Here is a 26,483-nt window from a genome sequence, read left to right as displayed (position 1 = left end):
AAAAAACTGTATATGACTTTAATTTTTTATTTGTGGTAATGCAAATTTTAATTTTTTTGTATTTTTTTTTTAATCGTATTAATTACGTAATTAATATTTTTTTAATGCAATTACAGCAATTTAAATGCAGTTCCCTTCTCGGCCTCTTTAATTGTTTGCATTGCATCTCGTCTTTGTTACTCTTATCTCTTATCTTTCGTACGTTTCCTTGATTTTAACAATACATTCATTTCGTTTGCAGGAAAAGTGCGGATCTGACGCGAACAGGTCGCAAATCTCAGTGTGCACCTGCGAGAGCAGACGAAGCCTCGCGGCACGACACTTCCGGTACGAATCTGACACTCTGAAATGTTGTAGGTGCTCGCGGAGTCTTCCGCAGCTGTTTCCAAATTCATTTGTGAATCACGACATGATTACTGGCGGGCACGCGTGCTCGCAGACCGATCCGATGTGCCGGCGGATCTGAGCCCCGAGGGCTGTCAAAGGGCGAGCGACAGAGCCTCTCCTGCGGTGGCTGTCAACGGCGTCACGCGCGTTCGATTAACCTACGTAACCGCAATTCCTAAGGTAGGAACACATCCGAAACACTGATTTTGCGCGAACTTCCTCGCATCACGGACGTTCTTTTTATAGTTGCAGGCTGACCTACTTCTCGCCTCCAAGTGCGCTTAACGTCGAACCCGCAGACCTACGTGTGGATCATGCTACAGCTGTTTAATTAACACATACACACTCACACATACGTAGACGTCGATATTTAGCATCATGCCAGACAGGTACGTTGCTTCTGAACTTTGTTTACCTAATCTAACTCCTCTCCTTTGTCCCAGGAACAGTCTTGCAAGTTTCCAGTACTTCTTTTAAAGGAGAAGTTCTAATGTAATAATACCCTCGGTCATTGGTGTTAGTATTAGTGACTGGTTCAGTCTTGTTATACTTTTTTATTTGGAGGAAGTAAGGGAAAATACATGTGATTTGATCATGTTTTTGCCAGGAACAAGGTTCTAGTTGGCGCTGGAGTAATATGGGGTGTGACCCTTTGCTGTCTTTTATTTAGTCGCAAGTTAAGACCCACAACATTGTTAAATTTCATCCCTGCTATGTTACATCGGTCAGTTTATCTCTGTCTGATAACGATTCAGTGTGCCACAGTCTTGTTGTTGTTAATCACAAAAGAAATTTTGAATATTACTCTCTGTAGCATTCAACTAAACACAATAACTGTACTTTAATTTTTTAACATTTTTTTACTTGGATCAAATTATTTTATCTTCTTGATTTTTATTTTATAAGTAATATACTTACAATTTTGTTGATATTGGTTTTATTATTTGATTAAATATGGTAATCAATTACATATAACTAAATATAATGATTAACTTGTTATATCATCTTAAGAAAAATGTTATTAATAATGTAAAATCCTCTCAGTGATTGTAAATGCAATTTAAGTTATCTTTCTGTTCAAGTTTTATTTTGTTATTAATATAAAACGTTATGATGCTGCAGTAATCAAAAAATGGAAAATGAGGATGAGCAGAAGCATAACACAAGTGATGCCGGTACATCAATGAACTGTGATACTAATATACATACAAATACGCAAAATGAAGTTCAAAATAGGTATGTAGTTAAAATTTACAACAATAAAAGCAATATTTTACCATTCTAAAGCACCATAATTCATGTGGTGCAAATATTGTTATGTTATACATAGTTTATTTCATATACAAATGTGTTTCGTCAACGTTTAGGCAGCCAACACCAAACTTTATGATGGGTGGCTTGACAGGAGCATCACCTCCCAAGTTCGTGTCCTTTGACGAAATTGTAAAAGCTGCCAATGGAATGAAAAACATGGCCTTAGCACACGAAATTGCGGTAGATAAAAATTTTCAGTTACAAAAATTGGAGCCGGAAGACGGTAGTTTTCATAGACGAGTAAAAGAAATAATGCATAAAGCTTTTTGGAATCTGTTAGCGGAACAGTTGGCCGAAGATCCACCAGATTATTCGCATGCACTGGTTTTAATGAAAGAAATTAAAGAGGTAATATTTTTTTTTTGTTCTGTGGCAATAGAAAAAAATGTCGAACAATATATAATAACACAGTTTTTCTCTTTTTTTTTAGTCACTGGATGAACTCGTACCACCACATAATTCGAGGATTAAAGAAAATATTAGAGAAGTACTTGATTTAGATTTGATCAAGCAGCAAGCAGAGAAAGGCGTATTAGATTTTCACCATTACGCGCAATATATAATCTCTGTTATGGGTAAAATATGTGCGCCAGTTAGAGATGAAAAAATCCGAGAGCTGTCGCAGCAAGTAGATGTCGTCGAAACGTTCAAGGGCGTCATGGAGTTGTTACAATTAATGAGATTGGATTTGGCAAATTTCACTATTACAATGATGAGGCCAAATATCATTGCTTCGAGTATCGAATATGAAAAAGCAAAGTTTGCAGAATTTTTAAAGATTAATTCGAACGGTTTGCAACACACAGAAAAATGGTTACTAAGACATTTCGATCCAAAGAAAGTGCCGAGCTCATCAAGTGCTGGTAATAATGTAAGACAGATCACTCATTCTTTGTTGACAGAGGCATATTTGGATCTTCTAGAGTGGGATTTCAATCCGGACGCTGAGGTAGAATAATATTTTATCAGAATGTAGACTTTTATATACTCGAAATTTATTATAGATATAATTATTTTTATTTAGACATTAATGTTGGATCAAGGAAGACTTTTAGAGTTGCGTGATATAACCAGTAGATTGAGTGTTGTTGGTTCTGTGATATTACTGGTTAACAATACGATTGGTGCACCAATTCATGGGATCTCGAGTTTTAAAAAAAATATTAAGGAACATTTAAATGCGTTATTGGATACCGTACATTCGAACAAGTAAGTAATTTATAATTGAAATTTTTAATGTATTAATTATTTGTTAAATTAATAACGTGGATATAATTTTTTATATTTATACACAATACATGGAATTAATTTATATCATATTCAAGTTTTTAATATTTTTTACTATAGAGATCTGGAAGCGGTAATGCCGAACATTATATTACAAGTAAAAACAGATGTGAAGACAACTTTACGAGAAGTCAACGCTCCTGAAATGTCACCGGAATTAGAAACGCTATTGGAAGGACAAATAACTGATCTTATAGATACAAAACATAAGATCAGATATCTCGTCAGTGAGTATAAAAATAATTTTAATTATCTTGGAATAATAATTTTGACTATAAAATATTGTTTTAGGTCTACGTATTAGACAGTTTCTACAAAAAATTATTCAGTCGCAATCTACTGCACCTCAACAAGTACCGCCAGGCCTGTCCTCGCTACAAGAGGAATTAACGGCCATCGCTGCCCGATTTGTAATACTTGTGTCACATAATCGCAGCGTATTTTGCGAATATTATCAAGATATTGTTGCAAACGCGCTTGCAAAGAGCGACGTTGACAATAATAAAGACGTACATGAAACACATAGTATGGAATTGTAAAAAAAGAAATAAATAATGTTGATACACCCGAATCTCGCTATGCACATTTTCGAGACGTAAGTATGTTACATTACATCGGTATTATTTGATTGCATCAAACAATTGAGTTTTTAATAAAATATAAATTGATTGCTATAAATCTTTTTTAATACAATACAATTTTTTCGACCACGGAATGGAAATATATGATATATCGAGGTGCGAGTGTATATAATTTTTCATATTTGTCCATTTAATTATATAATGGGCGATTCACGAATTGTATAAAACACAATTAACAAGCTAGAAAATGTCTGTATTTTTTATTCACTGTATTATCATTCACGATTGTGACAATTATAATCTGTAACACTCAATATTAACAGAGGGTTTTTTTCTTTTTACTATGTAATTTATAAGAAATAGGTAATCCTGAGAGGAGGAGAGGAGAGAGAAGGTCCAGAAAGAGTATCCTTTTTTATTTTTTATATTTTTTTTATTGATGCCTGCATCATTTTACATTCAGCATAAAAATCTAATCTTACAAATTAAAAAATACTTTTTCCTTTATTTAGTTATTGGACTATTATTAGGCTATTAAATTTAGCTTTTTATTTAACTGTATTAAAAACTTGATATATAAATTTAAATAAAGCAAAATAATATTATACATATGTACACTAAAAAGTAGATATGGCGTTTGCTGCGGCGACGGCAGCTAGCGAACGTAACATTAAAGTCGCGTGCGTCGAGTTTCACATGTGCCGCATATATGTACCGCGCCGGCCGGTTGCCGATGACTGATTTTCCCCCCGTTCTCTCATCCCTTGTCTCTATCGCCTAGGGTTACGTACGCTAGCCGCTGTCGCCGCAGAAAACGTCACATCTGCTCCTCGGTGTACAATTATATTTATTACTTTTTAGTATTCTAAATTGATACAGTATTAAGACTGCTTTAAATTCTTCACATAATTTTCAAAGATAGCAAGATGTTGTTTCTTCAGAAAACTTTGAAATCCTAAAAGAATTATATTTTTAAATATATGTTAACTCTTAAGTCAAACATACTGCTTTTATTGTTTTATTTTTTTAATTAACGGAAAATACATAAGACTTACCAACAAATAAATGTTGTAGCTGCCCAGTCGGTGGAAATAAACTCAACAAAGTCTTCAACAATTCGTCATAATCACCAGTTTGTGTATAGCTTTGTATCATAATTGCAAATATTTTATAATCACTTGCTGATAACGCTCGTTTTACCTGCAAGTTATTTTCGTTTTAATAATATAATTTTTTACACAAATATATATAAATTATAACTTTTACTGTACTTACATCCTTTAAATATTGTTTTCCTAATGCTTTTTTGTCATCTTTATTTGTATCTTTGTCACTTTGCGTGAAATTATTTCCAACTGTTGCAGAAGAGGTTGAAGGAGCAGAAAAATATGAATCGATTCCAGGCGCTGTGATATTAATTTTTCTTTTTTTAGCAACTGGTTCTTCAGATTGCTTTGCTAAATCACATGTACTTTGATTATTTTTTAATTTACAAACACTAAAATTGACGCATTGTGGTTTTACTAATTGTTTCATTTGATTGTCATTCGCGCTTTCATCTAGGTACATATTTATATTAAAACTATCTTTAGTTGATGCTTCTGTCGTAAAATTATTCTGCATTTTTTGCATAAGAGGACGTGATGTTGCTGTTCCAAAGGTAGCACCCACAGCAGGTAATGATATATCATTAATGTTTCCATATTGTGCATAAGTAATACTAGGTTGTGGCAACTAAAATTATTTATAATTTAAAATTTATTTATTATATTTTAATAATTATTAAAATAAAAACTTACTGTACTTTCCGCGTTCTTGAAAAACTCTCGCAACTCTTTCGTAATCATCCCAAAATTTGTAAACTTTTTTACATATGGTCTAAGCCAAGCAGATAACTGTTTTTTAAAATTTGGGTTTTCAAATCTACAATCACATAACACCACAGCACCATAATCGTTTTTGTGTCTTATTATTCTACCAATAGCTTGATTAACAGCTCGAGATGCTTCAAGTTGATACCATTCTTGTCCAGTTAAACTCTGAATATTAAGTTCATTATTTATTTCATTAATTAGGTATAACTATTATACTGTTATTATTTTTAGTAACAAAAAATTCATACTTGTTTTTCTGTAGTTCTTATCTCCTCTAAATATTTTTGCTTTAGCATAACTCGCGGATCTTTCAAAGGTGGAAATGGTAGGCCAATAATTAATACAGCCCTACCGTTTGCATTAGCAAAATCTAAACCTTCGCTAACTTTTCCTCTGCACACAGCCATAAAAACAGCTCCTTTACAAGATGGGTCTTTAATTTTTTGATAATACTCATTCATTACGTTAACAAATCCATCTTTAGAATTGGGCTCTACATAAATTGGCTATTATCCAGTAAATAAATTGATATATACATAATAAAATATATTACTTCGCGATAAATATATTAAATATTTCTTACCTTGCGCTCGGTAATCTGTGTCCATAAACCCATATTTTGCCATTCATCCCTGCATTTTCTCATTATTGGATACGAAGGAAAAAATATTAACAACCCATGGGGAACAATGCAGCTAAAGTTGTACACTGTTCTTCCAAGAGACGCAATATACTTCGGATCATTTCTATAAACATATATAATAGAAAAACTCATTTCAAGTATTATTTTATTTCATCGTCAATATTCAGTAATATTTACCTTGTATTGTAAGAAGAATTAAGCGGATGATTATCTGGTCCTTGGCTAAGAACGCCAACACATACTTGCTCTTTCGTTACTATATGCGGATTTTCCAACTGAACCGCGATTGGTATACCAAGTTCCGATATAAATGGTTTTAATGGAGATAAAGTGCCGCTTGTTAGCACTACCGAACGTATTCCTTGTTCTACCATCTGCTCCATTCTGTAAAATGTCTAATATAATATTTACATAAAATAATACAATATAATTCTTCGTTAAGCAAATTATACCCAAAACCAGGACTGAAACACCAATAACTAATAAGTTTTCCATCTGTTTTAATTGTCTTTTTGCTTTCCCAGACATCATTTTTGTAATTTTTTTTTTGCTCTTCCATTTGTATGTGAACTTTGTAGCAACGTTTCACTTTTTCCTTGTGACGTACGATAGAAGCACCGCTGTTGAAAGCAGTCTTAAGTAAATCACTAAACTTTTGCAGCGCATTTCCTTTTCTTGCAAATGGTGAAGTGCTGGTAGTTGTCAGATATAGAATAATCTTATCTAGTTTCTCTATCACAATGTGCTCTTTACCATGTGTTAGCTGTGACAAAAAATTACAATAGTTACAAATATCTATATTATTATAATAAATTTGAGTTTAAAAATATCCTACTTCAATTTTCTCAAGTAGTTCAAAAATAAAACCACCAGGGTAAGTGTCTCCCTCATTACGATTTTTTATTTCAATAGAGTCAATTGCTTTTTCCAATTCCAAAAACATTGCTTTCAAAATACACAGATCTTCTGCTGTAAAATCTTTCTGAACATTAACTTCCGATAAAAAGTCATTTTGCTGATCCGATTCCTTAGCCACATCTTTCATTACTGCAGTTACTTCATCTATACACATTGCAACATCTGTACTGCTTATCTACAAAACAAAATTTAATTATAATATGTAAAAGATTAATTTAAAAAGAACTAATTTTTATACCTGTAATGATGCAGCTTCCTCACAAACTTTTTCAACGTTATGAGCTTCATCTAACAAAACTATGGTATTTTGTAAATCTATACCTTGGGATTTTCGTGTTTTAGGATCTAACAAATAATTGTAAGGCATGAATACAATGTCTGCATTCTGTTTTAATTCCTTTGCCAAAAAGTATGGGCAACATTTGTGCTTTTGTCCAACTTTAACTAAGTCCTCTATGTCTAGCACCTCTTGTTTAAAGACAGGATCATCTTTCCTAAAAAAAAAAGAAAAAACGTTAAAATTGATATAATATACATACACTACTTGTTTCTTTTGCTTCAAATAAAAAAAAATATTATTTTTACCTAGCTTCCACATTATTAAAATAAAAACAAGTTCTAGATTTTACTTTAGAATGACACATATGTATCTTATTAAAAGCACTAGTTTCTTTAGAAACCTCTGGATGAATGCATAGCTGATCTCGAGATCCTAATACAGCAGTAGACACATGTTTGTATGATGTTCTTTTCAGTTCATGCATTGCCTGAGACAATTGAGAATGAGTTCGAGATGCATAAATAATTTTGGGCATAGCCCAGCCAAAACTTTGAACATTGTCTGGTGCTCCTGCTGCCTTTTCAAGTCCACTGGTCAAATGTTTAAAAAATTGTCCACCAAAATCTTTCTTTTCTATTGCACCTGCTATCACTTGTGCTTGTAATTGAGCTTTCTTCATTAACAGCCAACTTAAAGAAGAACATAAAAGGCTCAAAGTCTTTCCAGTACCTGTAAAATATTTATTTAATTACATATTCGCACAATTAATAACATGAATTTTATTAAATAGCAACTAAATAAAATGTATCAGTTTAAAAGTTTCTAAATTTTTTAAAATAATTTAATTTTTCTCAAATGTCTGTTTTTATTTTTTCTTTTCTTTGTCAATCGTGCACAAGTGTACCTGTAGGCGATTCTAAAACACCGTGTTGACCATTTTGCAGACACTCTATCACTTTTTTCATGTACTCTTCCTGCACAGGATATGGCTTAAAGGGAAAGCTGACAATGATATCGTTAATCGTGATATCAGGCATCTCGAAAATTTCATATGAAAAACGTAGACCACGAACAAAACTCTGCGTCACTCCAAGTTACTTCTAGACTTTCCGCAATAGTTCCCGCCAGAATGAGAAATTTTACCTAAGTTCAATACCTGTCAACCTGTGGGTATAAAACTAATATACACTACTAAATATATTCCCATCAACACGTCGTACAAGTAGTATGACGTGCCGATTATCGAATCGACCATTCTATAATTGAATAATTAAAAATTTGAAGTAAAATAAAATCGGTTTCGAGACGAAGACGTCGAGGTATCTGCGTGTGTTCTCTCACGGTTTATCATCGTGTACCTGTATCTAGTGAAACGCTGTGATTGTTCGATGCGCGCTAGGAAAAACTAGGCGTCGACCAATCAGAGCGCTCCATCGATCGCGAGTTGGTAACAGATTATGTGACTCGTGCTACTGCGTACTACTAGAGGACACGGCGAGCACGCGGTTCGAGTTCGAAACGAAAATGTCGAGGCATCCGTGCGTCGTAGCCCGTTTCTCGTGTCGAACTCGAGGATTTGAGACGGTCGGGAGTGTCGTGGACTATCTCACGAATGTCCAGTGCGCGAGAGAATAACTCGACAACAACTGCGTATTACTAGAGGTCACGGCGAGCACGCGGTCGAGTTCGACACGAAAATGCCGAGGCATCCGTGCGTCGTAGCCCGTTTCTCGTGTCGAATTCAAGGATTTGAGACGGTTCGGGAGTGTCGTGGACTATCCCGCTAGTGTACAGTGTGCGGGGAACACTTTATATCGCGACTCGTCTCATTCGCCGCTTAGAGGACGTTTTCGGTGTCGTTTGTTCCGCCGACGAGAGTCAACCGGAGGCTCAAAAGATAGACAATCCCGCGAGTATCCAGTGCGCGAAAGGACGACTTGATTCATCCCATCTGAGAGGAGGAGGAGGCCCAGGAAGGGTATCCTGCACCAGCGGAGCAACCCCAGGGTAATTATCAATTTTTGTTCCGAATTAAGTCTTCAGATTTTTGAAAACGTTTTTAAATTTTTTTTATTTAATTAATTTAATATCTGCAACATAATTTTTTATATTTTCTGTTACAGATCAAGAGGACCTCCGCTGTAGTGCAGTGAAAAAAAAAAAGTGCCGCTCGCCGATATTAATAAATACACGAACCGCAGCCGGTTCGTCGGGCGTTCCGGGAGTGCCGAAAAGTATGCGGACGTTTTCTTACGTATATTTTTTTTTACGGAAGTGCGTACGCGAGTTTCCAGTGCCGCGGAAGGATGGCTCGTCACGTCCCATCTGAGAGGATGAGCAGGCCCACCAGGAGGCATCATGCATCGGCGGAGCAACTTATAGGTAAGCATAAATTTTTAAAATTAAATCTTTATTAAAAAAAAAATTTCTACCTTTTTTTTTATTTATCTTATTAATTTTCTGGCACGTCTACATTAATTTTTTCCTCTTTATGTTACAGCCACCGGCAGAATTCCACAACTCCGCTGTATGCAGATTGGGTAAGTCAGTAACTTGTTTTCAGGATTTTCTCTTTACAGCAGTGCCGAAAAATATCGCGCGCAAGTCATCAATAATTATCGCGAATGTAAAGTCACGGGCGCGTTCGTGAGTTTCCTGTGCGCGGAAGGATGGCTCGTCACGTCCCATCTGAGAGGAGGAGCAGGCCCGGGGGGCATCCTGCATCGGCGGAGCAACTCTTAGGTAAATATACATTTTTTAAATTAAATTAAAAAAAAATACTTTTACTTTTTTTTTGTTAAACTTATAAACCAACTAGCATGTCTACATTAATATTTTTCTTTATGTTACAGTCACCGGCAGAATTCTTCAACTCCGCTGTATGCAGATTGGTAAGATGTATCATTTTTCTTTCATAATTTATAATTGCATCTCTTGAACTGGCGACACTCCATCGACCATAGATTATAGTCTCGCAATTGTAATCATCATATAGAAATATAAAAATTATATAATATCCCCAATTATAATAACGCGCACGAATTGGGACTTTTCGAAAAATAGCGCATTCGAAGCGTACGCATGGTTTGTTCTAGTAAAATATAAGAAAACCATTGCTCAATTAATCAGTATACAGTGCGCTTTAGTACTTCGTGTATTGCAAATAAGAAATTCCTTTAAAAGAACATAGAAATTGGAATAAAGTTACGATTAGTAAATGGTGAATCGAAATTCGGTAGATTTATATTTTGCAAAATCTTGATCAAGTTAACCACATAAATATTTCTATACATATGTATATTTATTTAATATAATACGTGCGTATATAAATTAACCTATATATAAACGATCTATAAATTAATTCTTATAAATTTCACTACTGCGTTCAATATCATTTAAATTTTCGAGTTCAAGCGATCACTTGGATAATAAATTAACGGCATCATCGTGCTCCACCCGTCGATTTCTTCGCTCGACTGTGCCGATCTTTTCTGGGCGTTTAGCATTGCCGTGCTATGTTTAGGGCTGGTGGGCGCTGATTTGCAGCAAGTAATCTGAAGTATTCCGGGTGTACCAAAGCGGAAACTTTTAGCTCCAGGTCGCATAAGACAAGAGTCGTTCCCAAAAAGTAAATTCGTGCGAAGTAATGGCACTTTCTTGGTATCTAATGGCGATTCGTGTTCCATTAGTTCTGGCTGAGTTTCCTGATCGTAAAGCTTTTCGACACATGGGCATGAGTTACTGGAAGACCGCCAACTCTCCATACAAGACGATCGCAGAATGCATGAAACTTTCGTCTTGCATGGATTGTTGTCAACTATCGATTCCAATTGACTCACTGTAGAACATTTTTGGTCAAGCTGATCTGAACTAGCAAATCGCAGGCGTTTCGGAGACTCGCTAGAACATCTCATAAATGCACTCGCGCTCGATCTGACGAGGGATTTATTCTTTAGAGAACTTCGAGGAGCCAAAGGATCTGGCATACTGATTTTCTTGTTATCGTTGCTTCGCTTGCTCGCTCTTTCTTTACTTCGTTTCCTATGTAAAATTGGATCCTCTCCAATTAGCCAGTACGTTAGACGCTCGCCCTTGCCCTTCATAGAAACCATTCCGCGCTCGACAAGGTTGAATCCTTTTAGATGGTCCAACAATTGCTTCGTCTCGCTGCTACAGTGAATTTTTAGCGCTAGAAAAATGCAAGAAAATTAGTTTTATGTTAAGAGACGTGATAACGTGTTTTTATTAAATGATTACTTTGATATCTACATACACATTCAAAAATAATTTTAATTGATACTCACGTAAACCCGTTGATTCCATTCGAGAGGCAGTATTCACGGTGTCGCCAAATAAACAATACCTTGGCATTTTCAAACCAACAATGCCGGCGCAAACTGGACCTACCAGAAAAGTCGTCAATGCTTATTTTATTTTATAAAAATATTTTATTCCATTTCAAAAAATACCTGAATGTATTCCTATTCGGAGTTGTAGCTTGTCAAATGGCCTGTGACGAATAGTAAATTGTTTAATAGCGTCTAGAATGCACAGTGACATACTTGCTACTTCACCGGCATGCTGAATACCGTTTCTGATCGGCAGACCGCTCACCTAAGACAAAATTAGGTTGTAATAAATAAGAATAAAAGAAAAAAAAATTATTTGATAGTTTTTTTACGGCAATTTAAATATTTAAATAATTTTTCAAACAATTTTGATTTCACAATACATACAACCATGTAGGCGTCTCCAATGGTCTCCACTTTATAAACATCATAATTTTCTATCGTCGAGTCAAAGCACGTATAGAGATCGTTTAAAAAATTGACCACCTGGAACAAAGCTGCATTATATACGCGAATATAGTTATACGGGATACGATAAATCGCGTTGAGACAATTTATAACGCGTTTATTATATAAAAACTCTCACTTCCAACGGCGTGCTTTCCGCGGACATAGACGTGAAGCCAACTATGTCGCTAAAATAAATGGTGACGCAATCGAAACTTTCGGCCTCTATTTTATTTCCCTTTTTCAATTGCTCGGCTACATAACGCGGTAGCATTTCATATAGCAACGCATCTAAAAGAAAGAAAGTGAATAATTATAATTATTGTAATTCATTAATTTTTATTTTGACCGATTAACCGACCTGTTTTCTTTTTCTCTTCGATTAACTGGTTTGTTCGCTCATCGACAAGCGCTTCAAGATTATTCGCATATTTTTCCATCATCGCCATCATATTGTCAAAGATATTTGCTTTCCTATAATAAAAACGTAAATAATAACGATTTAACGAAAAATAGAATTTAATCAAAATTTTTGACGATATTGCAAGAAACTCACATGCCCTTTTGCAGTGGTCGTAATTTATTTCTTATCATTTTAAAATCCGGCCGTAATTCTGGACTTTCCGTCCAGCACTCCAGCAAACAGTCACGAATAAAATCAAACGTGTTTTCTAACTGATCGAGTGGTGGTCTATTATTTTGCAAAGAGAAAATAAGGGATTAAAAATTTTTTAATGTAAATTGCACTACATGTCTCACAGTTAAGAAATTTACCTAAATGGCGATATTCCAGAGTCTCTTGCAATCACTTTTTTTAATATTTCGGCCTCTGACAATTCTGTAATACCGAAAGGTCCATGTCGTCCTTGAAGTTCGTATAGTACAATGCCGAAGGAGTATACGTCTGCTCTTTGAAAGTCACGAGCAGTTGGCTCCCCGAGACGAACAGAGCGCAATAATTCAGGCGCTTTGTATAGTAATCCTTGTACAGAAATTAAAAAATTGTAGAAAAAGAACGAGTTAACAATTGTAAAAATCGTTATTATTTCTAACTTACCGTGATATTTTTTGACAACCTCTGAAGGATCGCACTCCGCATCTCTCTTAAATTCATGAAGGCCGAAATCTGCTAGTTTTACGACCCATCGCGAATCTACGAGACAGTTTGATGTGCTAAGAGATCCATGGTATTTCATGACTGACTCGTGAAGATAAATCATACCCTAAAAAAGCAGTAAAAAATTCAGTAGGTTTCTCGAAAATGTAATTATACAATTAACATTTCATCGAACAATATATATGATACCGCGCAATAGAATTTAAAAAAAAATATAAAATGTGCTTTACTTTAATGAAAGAAACTTTGAGAATATTGTAATTAATATAAAATATACAATTTTCTGACACTTACCCTAATGATATCTCCGACGAGAGACGCCATGAACATATTATCAAGTTTTATATCTTCATTCTCTAATATATCCTGAAAAAGAAACATTTCAAATATATTATTGAAAATTAGAAATTAACATAATATCAGTATTCGAAGATTACAGTAATTGATATTTATATATGATGAATAACGCTAATTGCTTTAAGTTTAAAAGTTATTAACCTTCAGACTACCACGTGCACAATATTCGACGATAACACATATGTTTGGAGGATCCGTACATGCACCGATAAACGAATTTAGGTTATCGTGCCTTAAATCACGCATCTGAAAAAATATATCATATTAATAACAAACAAGGTTTTACTGTAGATGAGTAATAATGACATGTTATACAACAATAATAAATTAAGTAAAAATGATCAATTCTGCTAACGTCACCATTTTTAATTCTTTTTTCATTTCTCGTGTAATCTCAATCGATTTTTTTCTGACTTTTTTAACGGCAAAAATTCGTCCTTTGTACACTCCGATTTGCGTGTAAATTGTAGAATATCGGAAATCCGAGTCCGGATTAGAACTCAGCGACACTTGACTAGTTCGTACTATAGGTTCCATTGTTGACGACGGCAGAGAAAAAATAAAAGACGAAAACTACAAAAAAGAAATTAATTAAAAGATTATTTGTAATAAAACATTTGTTTCATATTAATATGATTTTATACAGCAGTAGTAATATAATAGAGAACACCTTATTAGAATTGCACTCAGCAGGCGTTTTGCTAACTCTCGTCGATTCATTCTTCTGTTCTTTGATTTGGATATCTTTGTAATTGATTTTCCACAACAAACTGTCTAATTCTTGCTCATATTTCCAATTTCTATAAAGTATCAAAACAACAGCTGCGATAATGAGCAGTAATGTACCAGCAATGCCGCCCACAATTTCACCAGTATGAACTGTAATTAGATATTACTTAATATTATTATTCAGCACATTATTTAAAAAATACAAGTATAGTATTTTTATTTATAAAAAAAATAATATACATATATTAATAGTTATATGGTTGACGCATAGCTTAATTAATAATCGAATAAATTTCTAAGTTTTATGATTATTACTCACAATTACACTTTTCACCACTATATCCGCAATAAGGCTCGGCAATCGGCGGTCCATCTCCGATCCACGATATTTTCTTAATTAACTGAAGCTTCTAATAATTGTTATAGGAAATTTAGTAACAAGATTATTTAAAATGCTGTTAACTTAGAGTATAATTATTTGATCGTCAAAATAATATAAAAATAAAAGAAAGTAATAATAATGTATATAGAAAAAACGATAGTGTTCTTACTGGTAAATTCGTTCTTTGGTTTTTTCCACTGAAATACCCAATCGGGTAGAGTCCGTAGCCCTTAGTAGGTTGATAATCCAACGCAATTAATGTGTAATTACCCTCAGCATCGCCATTTTCGTCCATGTACACCATGTACCTACAGAATTGTTTATTCACATAATATATAAATTCCGCGATTCTTATTTTAGTAACAATTTGATTTCATTAATTATAAAATATATCATTATACAGTGTATTGCATTAAATTCATTGCACAAAGCATTCAAAATGTAACTTCAAAGTACTAATGCAAACGAAGTTTCGTAAACTTAAACGATTAAACTGTTTCTCGAAACGACTGTCTTTAGATTATCTTCACAAGGCGAACATTTGTTTTTAACCGGATGAATCTTTATTCCTTCTGCTTGTCAAAGAGAATGTACGTACAATCGTTCCGCCTTAATTACTGAATCACAAATCTTAGCGCAGCGATCGCGAATGATGAATCGTTTAACTTCCGACTTCGACGACCCCGTTACAACATGCAAACCGTAATTATCTCGCCAAAAATATGTCACGCGAACATATGCATGCGTTTCTCTTTCTATCTTTTCTGATCGGCTTTTTTTGAGAAGCTACCAGATGACATTCCCCTTAAAAGGCGCTTGATTTGCATCGTAAAACGTCACGGTGCACGACAAACGATTATGCTCGCGATTTTATTTCATGTTTTCGCACATACGTACCCCATTGCGCTCCGATAATAAATATTGTGCAATGCCGACATCATCTCTCGGCCGTTACGAGGATTTCGATTTTCATCGAGGGCACGTAGCAGCAATCTCTCATAAAGGTGCACCGCGTCGTATAGATACGCTGTCTCCGGGACAATCTGCCTTGTAACATGAAATAACGATTACGCTTTGGAAGTAAAAGCAATCGCGATAGAAAAGCCAATCGAGTCTTCCAATTTAATTACATTTTAACTTATAATTAACTCATATAATTGAAATTAAAAGATTTTCTAGTAATCATATTAATTAAATTTATTTTAATTAAAATTTCGATCTTTAAATTAACTATAGTAGTTAATTTAGTCACCCGAACAATTCCTCCGACTTTCGCCAATGGATTCGTAAAATTAAATGGTGGTTTTTGGCGATATTCGTTAACCAGTCTCGTAAAATTCATTAGATTAATCGGGGCAGACGCAACGATACTGAAATAACTGCGGTACGCGTTCACGATGGACACGTTTGTCTCCTTTTCTAATAATCCGCGAAGATATTTGTCGGGATGCTGCTGATCATACTCCTCAATGTCAACGCCGACAACCCAATATTCGCCTGCAACGTAAAATAGATAAATTATCTCAATTGAGCAAAATAAATATAAACGATACAACTAATAATTATTCCTTGATTGAGCTACATAAAATTTTACAAAACAAAAATTATACCTTTATCCAAGAGATTCATCTCGTTCAGAGCCATTAACAGACCGATGTGCTCGTAATAATGTCCGAGTATCACATAAACTGAAACATATGTACGTCATTTGCATTAAAAGTCCTGTTGAAACCCTTCTTTCGTCTGTCAGTCGTGTTCACTTTGTCGAATCGTGATTTCTAAAACCAATCACGTTCAGGTGTCTATTTTTAGAACTTGGTCTCTTAATACGTTTAAATAGATGCATGACTAATGAGACGACTAACGTGTAGTTCTTATTCATAAGTCCGGGACACTTGTTCCTGTAATATACGGGTTATTTCCTGTGCAGGTTTCATTTCCCACTGCGATGTAAAGGTATCGAAATGCGGGTAATTTATTTTGAATCGAACGTATGCAAATTGAGGGAAAAAATACGCGCATTGTCAATGGAATTAAATCTTCCCAAGAAAAAACAAAAGCATAAAAAGAAACTTATATTAAAAATCTATGTCTTTCAAAATAAATTGTCAAAAATTGTAAAATAAGCTAGCCACAATTTTATTTAAAAAAATAGCAATAATACGCAAGGAATTTTTTAAAAATAAATACTTTTTTTACTCACTTCGCGTATCTTGGTACGTTTCTCTAACATGTTCATAGAAAGGATTTTTCATATGTGTTGCACCATAGTAAGGCTCGTTCCACGAACGACGGTGATTTACAATAATTCCAGCCGCTTCGAAAGACGCCAGAATCGTTGTCGCAACCGTGGACATTTTGTTAAACTCGAATATTGTTGAATTTATATGCATAAATGTTACCTAAAATTAAACATTTGTAAAAATATACAAATCTGTCCGATGTCTAGTTTCACATAAAAAATATATTGTTTTAAATGTACTACAAGTACTCACTTTGGTCCAGTTAAATGCTAGTAACACTGAGACAACAGACTTTGAGATTTGCGTGTCGGGTGGTCGTGTTCTCGCAAACGTCGGGAATTCCTTTTTATTCGAAGTTTCGTTATGTGTGCAAAACTAGAAAATACAACAGTAAAAGCATTAATTTTTTCGGCCAAGTGCATGAAAAATAAAACCTGAATTAATTGTTACACTTTTCTCTAACTTTTTTTCTTTTACACATAACTAGCAAATAAAATACGAACTAATCATGTCCAAATGCATTATGTTAATATTTTATTAATGATAATTTATGTTACAAACATATGATATCATTGGAATGTTGAATGCAGCTGCCATTCTGCCTTCATGAATGCAAGTCTCTTGTGGACCTATGTATGCACTAACGTTTCTTTTCCATAAATCCGCGGTCATGATAATACTGGTTTCCTCCTCACCAAAAGTTTCGGCAACAAGAAAATCAAGCTTGTGCCCTCTTTTACCAAGTTCACCAGCATTCACCTGTGTACCAAATAAAATTGTAACAATTAAATTACAAATTTTTAGGAAGTATCTAACTTAATCTAATTCTTATTAAATTCTGTTGCAATATTTTTTTTTATAATTCTTCTAGTAGTGAAATTCTGCACAAATCATTTTTCAGGATCCTTTCTTCTAAATTTCAAAAGGTTTTTCAAATTTAACCTATTGGACCTTGCAAAATACTCTTCGCGTTTGTTGCGTCAGCAGTTTACTTTTCCTTTCGACTAATTAATCTTCACGCATCGAGATAACTGAATTCAATAATGATAACTTGTCGTTTGGGCGCTGTCAAACCTCCTTTTTTTACTTTCGTCATAAAGTCAGTCAGGCGAAAGCCTTTGATAACAATATACCTGGCGATGCTATTTCGCAACGTCAAGTCGTTCCAATTTTATGTGAAAACATGACGTTTAATTAAGACAAGTAATCGTATGTTTATGCTATTATTAAAAATGTTGAACTTGGTTATTTGCTTCTGCGATAATTATAATTGAGTTAAGACAGGACAAAAGGGAAGATTACTCGCCTCCTCCACAGCAAGAGTGATAGCGCCAGATATCCGATAGCCAGGCCGTTGATATTCAAAATCTCCCGATCGTCGTTTAGAACCGGTGATATAACCCAGAGTAAAGATTTCTGCGCAAACGTACTTATCACCAACCAGAACATGGATCACCGTCATGAGTAGACATAACCTTTCCGTATTCGCCAATAGCATACTCAGCTGTTTTGGTAATAATGTACGACAACATATGTAATAATATCATATAATTTCTACTTTGTTTTAAACTAATGCGATAATTAAATTGCGAAAGAATTTGATTTTTATGTTGGGATAATCTTACAGAGTAAAATAATTTGTTATGAACAGTGATATGTAGGTTGTCTTAAAGTAAGGTAATTTTAAAATTACATACATTCGGTTTTAATTTGTTATTTAATTTATAAAATTATGAATGTAATATTGCTCCTTTCAATTTTGTTTGCAGGATAACTATATAGAAACATTGTTTGTTTTTTTTTTGTCGACGAGATTTCGTCAAAGGGAGACTGATGTAAGTTTGCAGGTGGGTGTGCATAGTATGGGTAATGGATGAAACTAGTAAGCTCCACAGGAATCCAGTAAAGCCCATCAATCTCCCATGGTGTATGTACTTAACTTCGTTTTTGCCGATATTTTCGCTATGCTTTTATCTGATTGTGAGAATGCAAACTTTTTTCCTTAGCAACTTTAGTTATTATTTTTATATATATAAACTGAATCAAACAGAGGTAAATTTTTTTTTATATAGAAAAAACATTAATTATAGAAAAAACATAATTTTTGTTTTGTTCCAGAGATAAAGATTGCAAAGGATTATTTTTATAAGTTTAATATATACTTTTGTATTTTTGCAGCGTTTAATTGTTCAATCATCGTTTTATCGTTTAATCTTTAGCGTACAATCGCATTTTTTAAACGACGATGAAAAGCTGTAATAAATTAAGTAATCCAAAGTTTATTGCCGGTCGTGAAGGCTTGTAAGTGTTCTCGAAAAAATTTACACATTAAGTCACGAATGCACTCTAGGCCACATCGACGAGACAGAGAAAATTGCCCGGTGGGTGATCAAATGGTGAAATAACTTCGGCTCTGTTTTACATTTTATTGCGGAACCAAGAGCTCATGATCCGTTAGCAATTGCGTCTGGGCGTCCCCTGCGGGAACATTTTGACAGCGAGCCCGTCAGCAAAACTCGTGACGCTAATTACGGTTGACTAATCTGGCCTGCGAGCGTTTTTTTTTTTTCCCCTCTTTTATCCCGCATGACATACATTATATTCTGAAAGGCCTGAGAAGAAGCGAAAGATGGGAAAAAGAAAAAGAAGATTGAACTGTGAATGTTTAAGTATGTAAGTATTAATAATTATAACAAAACACGAATTTCTGAATAAATATACAATGAAAATGATCGTGATTAGTTTATATGACGCTACTTTTTTTGTGTTTTTTTTTCAGTGGAAGAGAAATCTGAAAAGTATGTCAAAATCGTTAACAAATTTATATTAAAAGCTGCAAAAGGTGCATTCATTACAATCGTCGATGTCATTTATCTCTTTGATTTGACAGCGCATCAAGCGGAATTAATCTTTATGGATCCACAAGTGATCTGCACGCTATGCCGGCAATTTAAAGCCGCCTTGCACACAGCTAATGAACCGCTCATTAAAGCAGAAAGGGACGATTAAATGACCAAAAGGTGTGTAAAGAAGACGGCGGATAAGACATTGAGATTTTCAACTTTTTATTGGCCAGTAAGAAATGAAATTTTAAACCGATAAGCAAATCTTCACAACAAACTATTAAAATTTGCTAACATGTGATTGAAAATTAAATTAAATTAAGAATTTATTATAAAAAGCCAAAAACTTGAACATGCTATTTGCAACATTAATTATTTGCTTTAATCTTAAAATCTTTATTTTAAATTTTTTTGTAAAAATGTATAATTATATTAGTATACAGATAATATTAATAGCATATACATATTTTAGAATCATCGAAATTTGAGAGAACTAATTATGTTCGTTAACGTAAGCGCAAATTCGTAATAAGTACTTGTAACAAGTGCGATATTCAAATCGGTCATTTCCGCCTGACCTAAATAAATTTCCCGCGATTACAACTATAGAATTGCAAATAACATTCTTCCTATTCTTGAGCTTATCACATAGTAAACGTATCGCGTTTCTGATAAATATAACTTCACGTTAATATAAATTCATAAATATAAATTCACGTAATGCCACCAAAATAAATTGCAAGCTATTATTTGCGAAGTGGAAAAACATGTGCACATAGAAAAGAAAAGCGTATAAAAGGGAACGTGAATTATGCGATGTTAGACTTTACGTTACGACGTTGATTTACATTTGAAGGATGCCTCGGCATGCAACGCACTTAGTACGCCTTCAAACGATAAAAATTTATGGCCCTTGTGGGAAGATATGCAGGACGCAAAGAGAAACTTACGCTACTTGTCTGTTTCAGATCTTATCGCGTTACTAGAAGGAATCGTGCAGATCTTGCTGAGGAAAGTGAAACATTTGTTTTCCTTCAGGTGCCTCGTCGTTGTATTTTGTCGAACTCTAAATCGTGGGAGAGAATTTGCCGAAATGAAATCCGCAGATATACATTTTCCTTTGGCGGTAGAAGACTTTTCGTAAGTACAGCCATCAAACTCGATGGCCACTCGATTACGTCTTACGCAAGAGAATAAAGTCACTCCTTCACGTACAAATATTGAGAAATTTGCGAAGGCCATAACATAAGAATTGCATATCAATACAAACGTATTGTTTTTGTACGCCTTGTCTAATTCTTGTGGTATATTTGCAGCTAGACTGAAAAACGAGTTAATCAATGGAACTTCGGCAGACGGAGGGAAAAGTTCTCAGAGACAATACCAGATGATCGCATAATGCTGATTGTTATAGGAAACGAATGATGGTTGTCAGACAACGACAGTACGCTGACTCATATCGGCTTTCGAGAAAGGTGATCTCGAATCTGTGTCACATAGAATGTTACATAGAGGATTTTAGGCACGCCTCTGTACGTTGCGTCAACGTCGCGTACGTTCCTCGTGGTTTGAGCTTTCGATCTTAACTTGGCATTCAGATTTTCTAATCGCACGTCGCTGATCTACCGACTAAACGATAAATTAACGCCATTGTTAATGATATCGAGGCTGATCGCCGCGGGAATAACTTCGATAATGCGTGATTTGTCGCAAGAGCATGAAACAAGTGTTTTATTTTATGAAACAAATAATTTACTTAGTTGATAGTTGAACTAGAAATTAATATGTTGAACTTACGTAATTACTACCTTTCAAAAATCATTTACGAAACTTTCGAACTCTGTATTGTTTAATCTCGCGCGATCCTCGATATCGTTTTCGGCATCTTGGCACTTACCGGACCAATTGTCTCTCTCTCGTTCTCGCGCGACATCGAGCCCTCACGCCTCTAGATCTTTGAACTATTTTAATGTTTCTGGGCGGATCGTAAAGTGTATTCCCAGCTTTTCCGGAAAGTGGATTAGGTAAACGTGAACGGGCGCGTTTCACTTCGTTTACCATCGGGGTGATTGATTTGTTCTCACAATCAGATACATTCGACGAAAAAATTAAAAATTTTAATTGATAATCTAACGTGAAAATAAAAAAAATAAAAAAAACGAAAGAATTAAGACAAATATTATCACTGCACAAATGAAAGGGTTTATTCAGTACTCTATAATTAATTTTTTTCTGCAGATTACTTACCTGTCTTTCGTCGTATCCTTTTGCGATCAAATTTTATGAGTATACAGAAAGGAATCGGCTTTATTTCGAAATTCGCGCCTCGTTGTTTATGCACGTCTTTCGTTTTACTATCTTTGAAGTCTTTATAAATGCCCAAGTAATCGAAACGATTGTAAAATCCACATCAACTGAATTTTTTTATCATTTGCATTTAACATTTACGTTCCTTACGTTCCAACTTCGTTTTTTAATTTTTTATATTTTTTAAATTCCAGGTACGATTAACAGACTGGCTGGTTGTAATTAATATCGATTTTGAAATTCAGAACGAAGGTAGATAATAATAGTTCTATAGAAAAACAAAGTGATAAATTTCTCCTAGAAGTTTAATCGAGTTTTAACGTTTTGTTACAGCCACCAGGAACGATCGACAGCGGTCGTAGACGCGCGCGGTGAGACTGAGTCCTCTCGGTTCGTCCTCTTTCCTTCACGCTTCGCACATCGACCATCGTCGCCGTCGCCGTTTCGTCGTCTCCCATTCACACACTTCCGAAATCGCTGTTGAGGCGCATGAGCGCCTTCCATAGTGGCCTAGGAAGGATGGCCCGCGGGATTATTTTGCTCCATTTTAGCTTGTAACGTGCGGCACCTCTTTTGTTGCGAAAGAGCGTGTTCACACATGAACGGAATGATAGGACGAAGATAGTGAACCATGGTGACAGCATCATGGAGACAGCTGGAGTGATTTATCTCAATGATCTCTTGGATCTCTTAGATAAAGTAAGAGTTATATAAGAGAGAATAAAAGAACGATAAGTATGATATTTTAGTATGTATTTCAGTTTTCACAAAGTGTGTGAATTTTAAAACACAGCATCGTATTGATAGTTTTCAGATAAGAAACCTTTTCCAGGCGACGGCGAGTATCGCGGAAAATGTAAAACCAACGTGAAGAAGGCATGCAAAATTGCCAAAGTGCAGGCCATTTGTCACGCTACATTTCGTACCAAAGCGACTAAAAGAAAATTGAGACTGAAAGAACGAATCGCGATACATTCTTCGCATCGATGAATCGACGTGCAACGTTGTGATCGTGTAAGCCTCTTTTTCCCGTAACGCCGGGCGATTAAGCGTTACGCAAGTTCGTAAGAACTCGCGGAATTCGCACGTGACTTGCTTTGGAGAACGACAAATATAGAGAGGGACAAATCGGAGGGCTACGTCGCTTCACGAATTTGAGGGTCTCTTGAGATTGACATTTTTCCGAGGAAGAAGAGCACGAAGCGGATGCTCGATAACCACAGGTAATATCATCTATTTTTATTCTTAAAAAAAAAAGAAAAAAAACAAGAAAATTATTTATCTTTTTTATTATTTGATAAGTTTGTGTTCGCCGTGGGAACAAGTTTCTTGTATATTAATATTTAGGTCACATATTAATTTTGAGAAATCGAGCTTCTTTCTGACGAATATCGCGTGTGAGTTTTGCGCGTACGCTTAATTATGATCTTCGATCTTACGCTTAATTAGTTAAATTTCAATTAAACCTTTTATTTGACGACAAATAAAAGCGACTCGACGGAAATAGCTAATTGCCGATGATACGAAATTGTAAAATTACAAATTAAAAATGAAATAATCAGAGACATTTAAATTTTGCTTGAATTCGTGATTAAGTCGATAAAGTGATCCACTACTGCACCCAGCGGATTATTCCGTGTCAATAGTTCAGTACTTTCGCACCTCGCGCTCACGACTTTCACGAGCGATAAGGCAGAGGCGTAAATGAAAAAATTGCGGATTTGCGGCGCGACGCTACGAAAGACCCGAATTGTGCTCTTATCTGCAACAGCTGTGATAAGGACTCGCGTGAGGCGATGAGCTGACCGAGAAGGAGATCAGGCGGGCCGCCACATTCTCGAAAGAAGATTGAGCAAGACGCGGTGGTTCAGGTTAACCATCTGATCCGGTGACCGATCGGTGGGTGGTTCACTTGTCCAACGATTCACCCAGCAGGTTCGTTTTTTCCAGTATCGAAGAGCGATCGTCCTTTGTCACTACACGAGTTGAATAATAGACCTGTCTTTTTTTTTTTTTTGTTTGCTTCAGTAATTCACACACGGTCAACAACCTCTGATCGCCTATTCCGAAGAACAAGAGAGAAAAGGGGACTCAATCAGGTCGAAAGGTGATAAGCAAATGCTTACGAAATAACGTAAATATCTATTGATAAGAATTTTGAATCTATATAGTTCTTTCGCAATTTTAATTAGACCATTCAAAAGTATTACTTGCAGTTTTTATTGGAGATTGGTTTCTGATTAATTTTGGAAAGAAAATGTAGAAAGTAAATGTAAAGACAAATTTATATTAAATGTATAGATTAATATATTTAATTTGTATGAGCATACTATTTTATAAACCTATAGTACACATGCAATTATTTTAATTTGTTTATAGGTATGAAATAAAGCCTTGACTTGTAAGTTTATCTTAAAGATATGAATGCACAAATAACTCTTGCTGTAGATAAGAGCTTGTTCTTATAAGGTGCATTAAATATCTTACAGTATTTTTTAAGTAAAAAATTTTTTTCTGTTTATTAATACAAGTTATGAACTATTTATCTTAATAGTTATAGAATAAAATTAAATCGGAATTTTAGCATGATATATCTAACTGTGTATTTATTCATGTTGCAGTGTGCAATTAATATATTTATTATGCGTCTGATAATTTGCGAGAACGTAGACGACGTGGCAGAGTGGTCTGCAAAGTATGTTCTGAAGAAAATCAACGACTTTAATCCCAATGAGAACAAATATTTCATTCTTGGTCTCCCTACAGGTACATAATATTATAGATAAAAGAATATACCATGTAGTTTAATACCAAACTTTATATTTTAATTAAAAAGGCAATAATTAATTATTAAATTTATTTATGGTTAATAATTATGTTTTTTTATATTAGAAAAAAATTTTTTTTTTTACTTAGGAGGGACACCATTAGGAATGTATAAAAAGCTTATACAATATTATCAGCAAGGCAAAATTTCCTTCAAGTACGTTAAGACATTTAATATGGACGAGTATGTTGACTTACCAAGAGATCATCCTGAATCTTACCACTATTATATGTACAACAATTTCTTCAAACATATAGATATTGATCCAGAAAATGTGCACATACTTGATGGAAATGCAACGGATCTCGAAAAAGAGTGCGATAATTTTGAAAAAATGATCAAAGAGGCTGGTGGAGTAGAATTATTTATCGGAGGTAAATTTTATTATATATACAAAAGATTTTTAGACGTAATAAATAATTCCTAAAATTATAGGTATTGGGCCAGACGGACATATAGCTTTTAACGAACCTGGTTCGTCGTTAGCTTCTCGTACAAGAGTGAAAACTCTTGCCCAAGACACTTTGGAGGCCAATGCAAGATTTTTCGAAAATGATATTAACAAAGTGCCGAAACAAGCATTGACTGTAGGCGTCGGTACTGTAATGGACGCTAAGGAAGTGATGATCCTTATAACGGGATCTCACAAAGCTTTTGCACTTTACAAGGCCATAGAAGAAGGTGTTAACCACATGTGGACAGTATCCGCGTTTCAACAACATCCTCGCACACTCATAATTTGTGATGAAGACGCCACTCTGGAATTACGCGTAAAAACGGTTAAATATTTCAAGGTAATACTTTAATATACTTCATTACACGCGTGGCACTTTGTTTTATCGTAAAGTAGAAGTATGTGTTAAGTTTCAGTAATTAAGTTGCATTTCGTATTTCATTTGTATGCTATTTAGGCACTCAGTGACGTACATCGCAAATTGATTGAGGAAGATGGAAATGCAATCCCTCGTCGCATAATGCAAAACAATTAAAGCGGTAGTTATCTTTGATTTTTATATTAAAAAAAAGTCAAACTTCTCTAAATTATTCGAGTAATACATATCCATTTTCCTTTCTGTAAAAAAACATGCATTTTTTCGCAAAAAAAAAAAAAAAAATTAAATATTCTGTATTTACTCATTTTCATTTACTACAAAAATAATTATATTTTTAGATAATAATATTTATAATTTATTATATTTTATTTGCAGAATCTATGGGATATTCATAGCAAATTAATCGATCAAGAAATCCGGCCAAAATAAAATTGCCAATAATTTGCAAAAAAAGAACGTAACAAATTTATAAGAAAGGTACAAACGACTTTAATACATGAACGAAAATTATCATTAAAGTGATCGGATATTACATAATGCAATATGTATTTTACGTTTTTAATTTAATCGTATTTTACGTACAAAAATTTTAATTACGTAACTATCTTATACACGACTGCCATGCGAGTGCCAGAATAATATATTTTTATATCATTCTCTGTTATTTCAGAAATAAATTTATTCTTTGTACTATGATATCACAGAAACGTTTTTAGTGATTGTCATCAGAGATTAATTAATCTTTCATTCTAATAAAAAAATTTT

The 26,483-nt window shown here is 34.4% G+C and overlaps 4 protein-coding genes and 1 long non-coding RNA gene across 14 annotated transcripts; 3 read left to right on the top strand and 2 right to left on the bottom strand.

Annotated features, from left to right (window-relative positions):
- Positions 1–294: 294 nt before the first annotated feature.
- LOC139108530 (T-complex protein 11-like protein 1) lies at positions 295–3,883 on the top strand. Of its 3 annotated transcripts, XM_070666922.1 has the most exons (9): positions 295–567; positions 634–776; positions 995–1,111; positions 1,510–1,623; positions 1,755–2,049; positions 2,132–2,650; positions 2,726–2,910; positions 3,049–3,215; positions 3,280–3,883. In XM_070666922.1, the coding sequence occupies exons 2-9, from the start codon at positions 766–768 to the stop codon at positions 3,525–3,527; spliced, it is 1,656 nt and encodes a 551-aa protein (XP_070523023.1). In that variant the 5' UTR covers positions 295–567; positions 634–765; the 3' UTR covers positions 3,528–3,883. The 3 variants fall into 3 exon arrangements, with proteins under 3 accessions (XP_070523023.1, XP_070523024.1, XP_070523025.1); XM_070666923.1 differs by lacking the exon at positions 995–1,111 and having other exon boundaries at positions 297–567; XM_070666924.1 differs by lacking the exons at positions 295–567; positions 634–776 and having other exon boundaries at positions 1,010–1,029.
- Positions 3,884–3,992: 109 nt separating this feature from the next.
- On the bottom strand, positions 3,993–8,633 carry Rtel1 (Regulator of telomere elongation helicase 1). The gene is made up of 12 exons (XM_070666918.1): positions 8,189–8,633; positions 7,590–8,013; positions 7,243–7,498; positions 6,922–7,179; positions 6,539–6,849; positions 6,264–6,470; positions 6,027–6,189; positions 5,692–5,949; positions 5,369–5,608; positions 4,845–5,303; positions 4,625–4,769; positions 3,993–4,524 (listed from the first exon to the last, which is right to left on the bottom strand). The coding sequence occupies exons 1-12, from the start codon at positions 8,319–8,321 to the stop codon at positions 4,451–4,453; spliced, it is 2,928 nt and encodes a 975-aa protein (XP_070523019.1). The 5' UTR covers positions 8,322–8,633; the 3' UTR covers positions 3,993–4,450.
- An 87-nt stretch (positions 8,634–8,720) lies between these two features.
- LOC139108533 (uncharacterized) lies at positions 8,721–10,021 on the top strand. The gene is made up of 3 exons (XR_011546679.1): positions 8,721–9,291; positions 9,408–9,666; positions 9,785–10,021. It is a non-coding gene; the product is annotated as an uncharacterized lncRNA (long non-coding RNA).
- Positions 10,022–10,488: 467 nt separating this feature from the next.
- Positions 10,489–18,406, bottom strand: LOC139108523 (guanylate cyclase 32E). Of its 2 annotated transcripts, XM_070666910.1 has the most exons (22): positions 18,215–18,406; positions 17,470–17,667; positions 17,161–17,283; positions 16,869–17,067; positions 16,276–16,353; positions 15,918–16,162; positions 15,563–15,708; positions 14,835–14,973; positions 14,603–14,693; positions 14,225–14,433; positions 13,915–14,127; positions 13,696–13,800; positions 13,492–13,563; positions 13,138–13,303; positions 12,855–13,062; positions 12,637–12,771; positions 12,442–12,554; positions 12,220–12,371; positions 12,021–12,119; positions 11,754–11,898; positions 11,589–11,687; positions 10,489–11,473 (listed from the first exon to the last, which is right to left on the bottom strand). In XM_070666910.1, exons 1-22 carry the CDS (start codon positions 18,404–18,406, stop codon positions 10,680–10,682), a joined length of 3,921 nt encoding a protein of 1,306 aa, XP_070523011.1. In that variant the 3' UTR covers positions 10,489–10,679. The 2 variants fall into 2 exon arrangements, with proteins under 2 accessions (XP_070523011.1, XP_070523010.1); XM_070666909.1 differs by having other exon boundaries at positions 12,855–13,303.
- On the top strand, positions 18,384–26,414 carry Oscillin (glucosamine-6-phosphate isomerase Oscillin). Of its 7 annotated transcripts, XM_070666930.1 has the most exons (16): positions 18,384–18,585; positions 18,678–18,835; positions 19,087–19,581; positions 19,688–19,928; positions 20,720–20,891; positions 21,068–21,226; positions 22,253–22,310; positions 22,392–22,793; positions 22,866–23,281; positions 23,705–23,993; positions 24,087–24,165; positions 24,680–24,824; positions 24,975–25,259; positions 25,321–25,679; positions 25,797–25,878; positions 26,094–26,414. In XM_070666930.1, exons 12-15 carry the CDS (start codon positions 24,701–24,703, stop codon positions 25,872–25,874), a joined length of 846 nt encoding a protein of 281 aa, XP_070523031.1. In that variant the 5' UTR covers positions 18,384–18,585; positions 18,678–18,835; positions 19,087–19,581; positions 19,688–19,928; positions 20,720–20,891; positions 21,068–21,226; positions 22,253–22,310; positions 22,392–22,793; positions 22,866–23,281; positions 23,705–23,993; positions 24,087–24,165; positions 24,680–24,700; the 3' UTR covers positions 25,875–25,878; positions 26,094–26,414. The 7 variants fall into 7 exon arrangements, with proteins under 7 accessions (XP_070523031.1, XP_070523029.1, XP_070523028.1 ...); XM_070666928.1 differs by lacking the exons at positions 18,384–18,585; positions 18,678–18,835 and having other exon boundaries at positions 19,087–19,209; positions 19,350–19,581; XM_070666927.1 differs by lacking the exons at positions 18,384–18,585; positions 18,678–18,835 and having other exon boundaries at positions 22,392–22,757.
- Positions 26,415–26,483: the final 69 nt, after the last annotated feature.

The sequence above is a fragment of the Cardiocondyla obscurior genome, linkage group LG15, assembly GCF_019399895.1.
Source record: "Cardiocondyla obscurior isolate alpha-2009 linkage group LG15, Cobs3.1, whole genome shotgun sequence".
Taxonomy (NCBI): domain Eukaryota; kingdom Metazoa; phylum Arthropoda; class Insecta; order Hymenoptera; family Formicidae; genus Cardiocondyla; species Cardiocondyla obscurior.
This window is presented reverse-complemented; position numbering and strand designations above follow the sequence as displayed.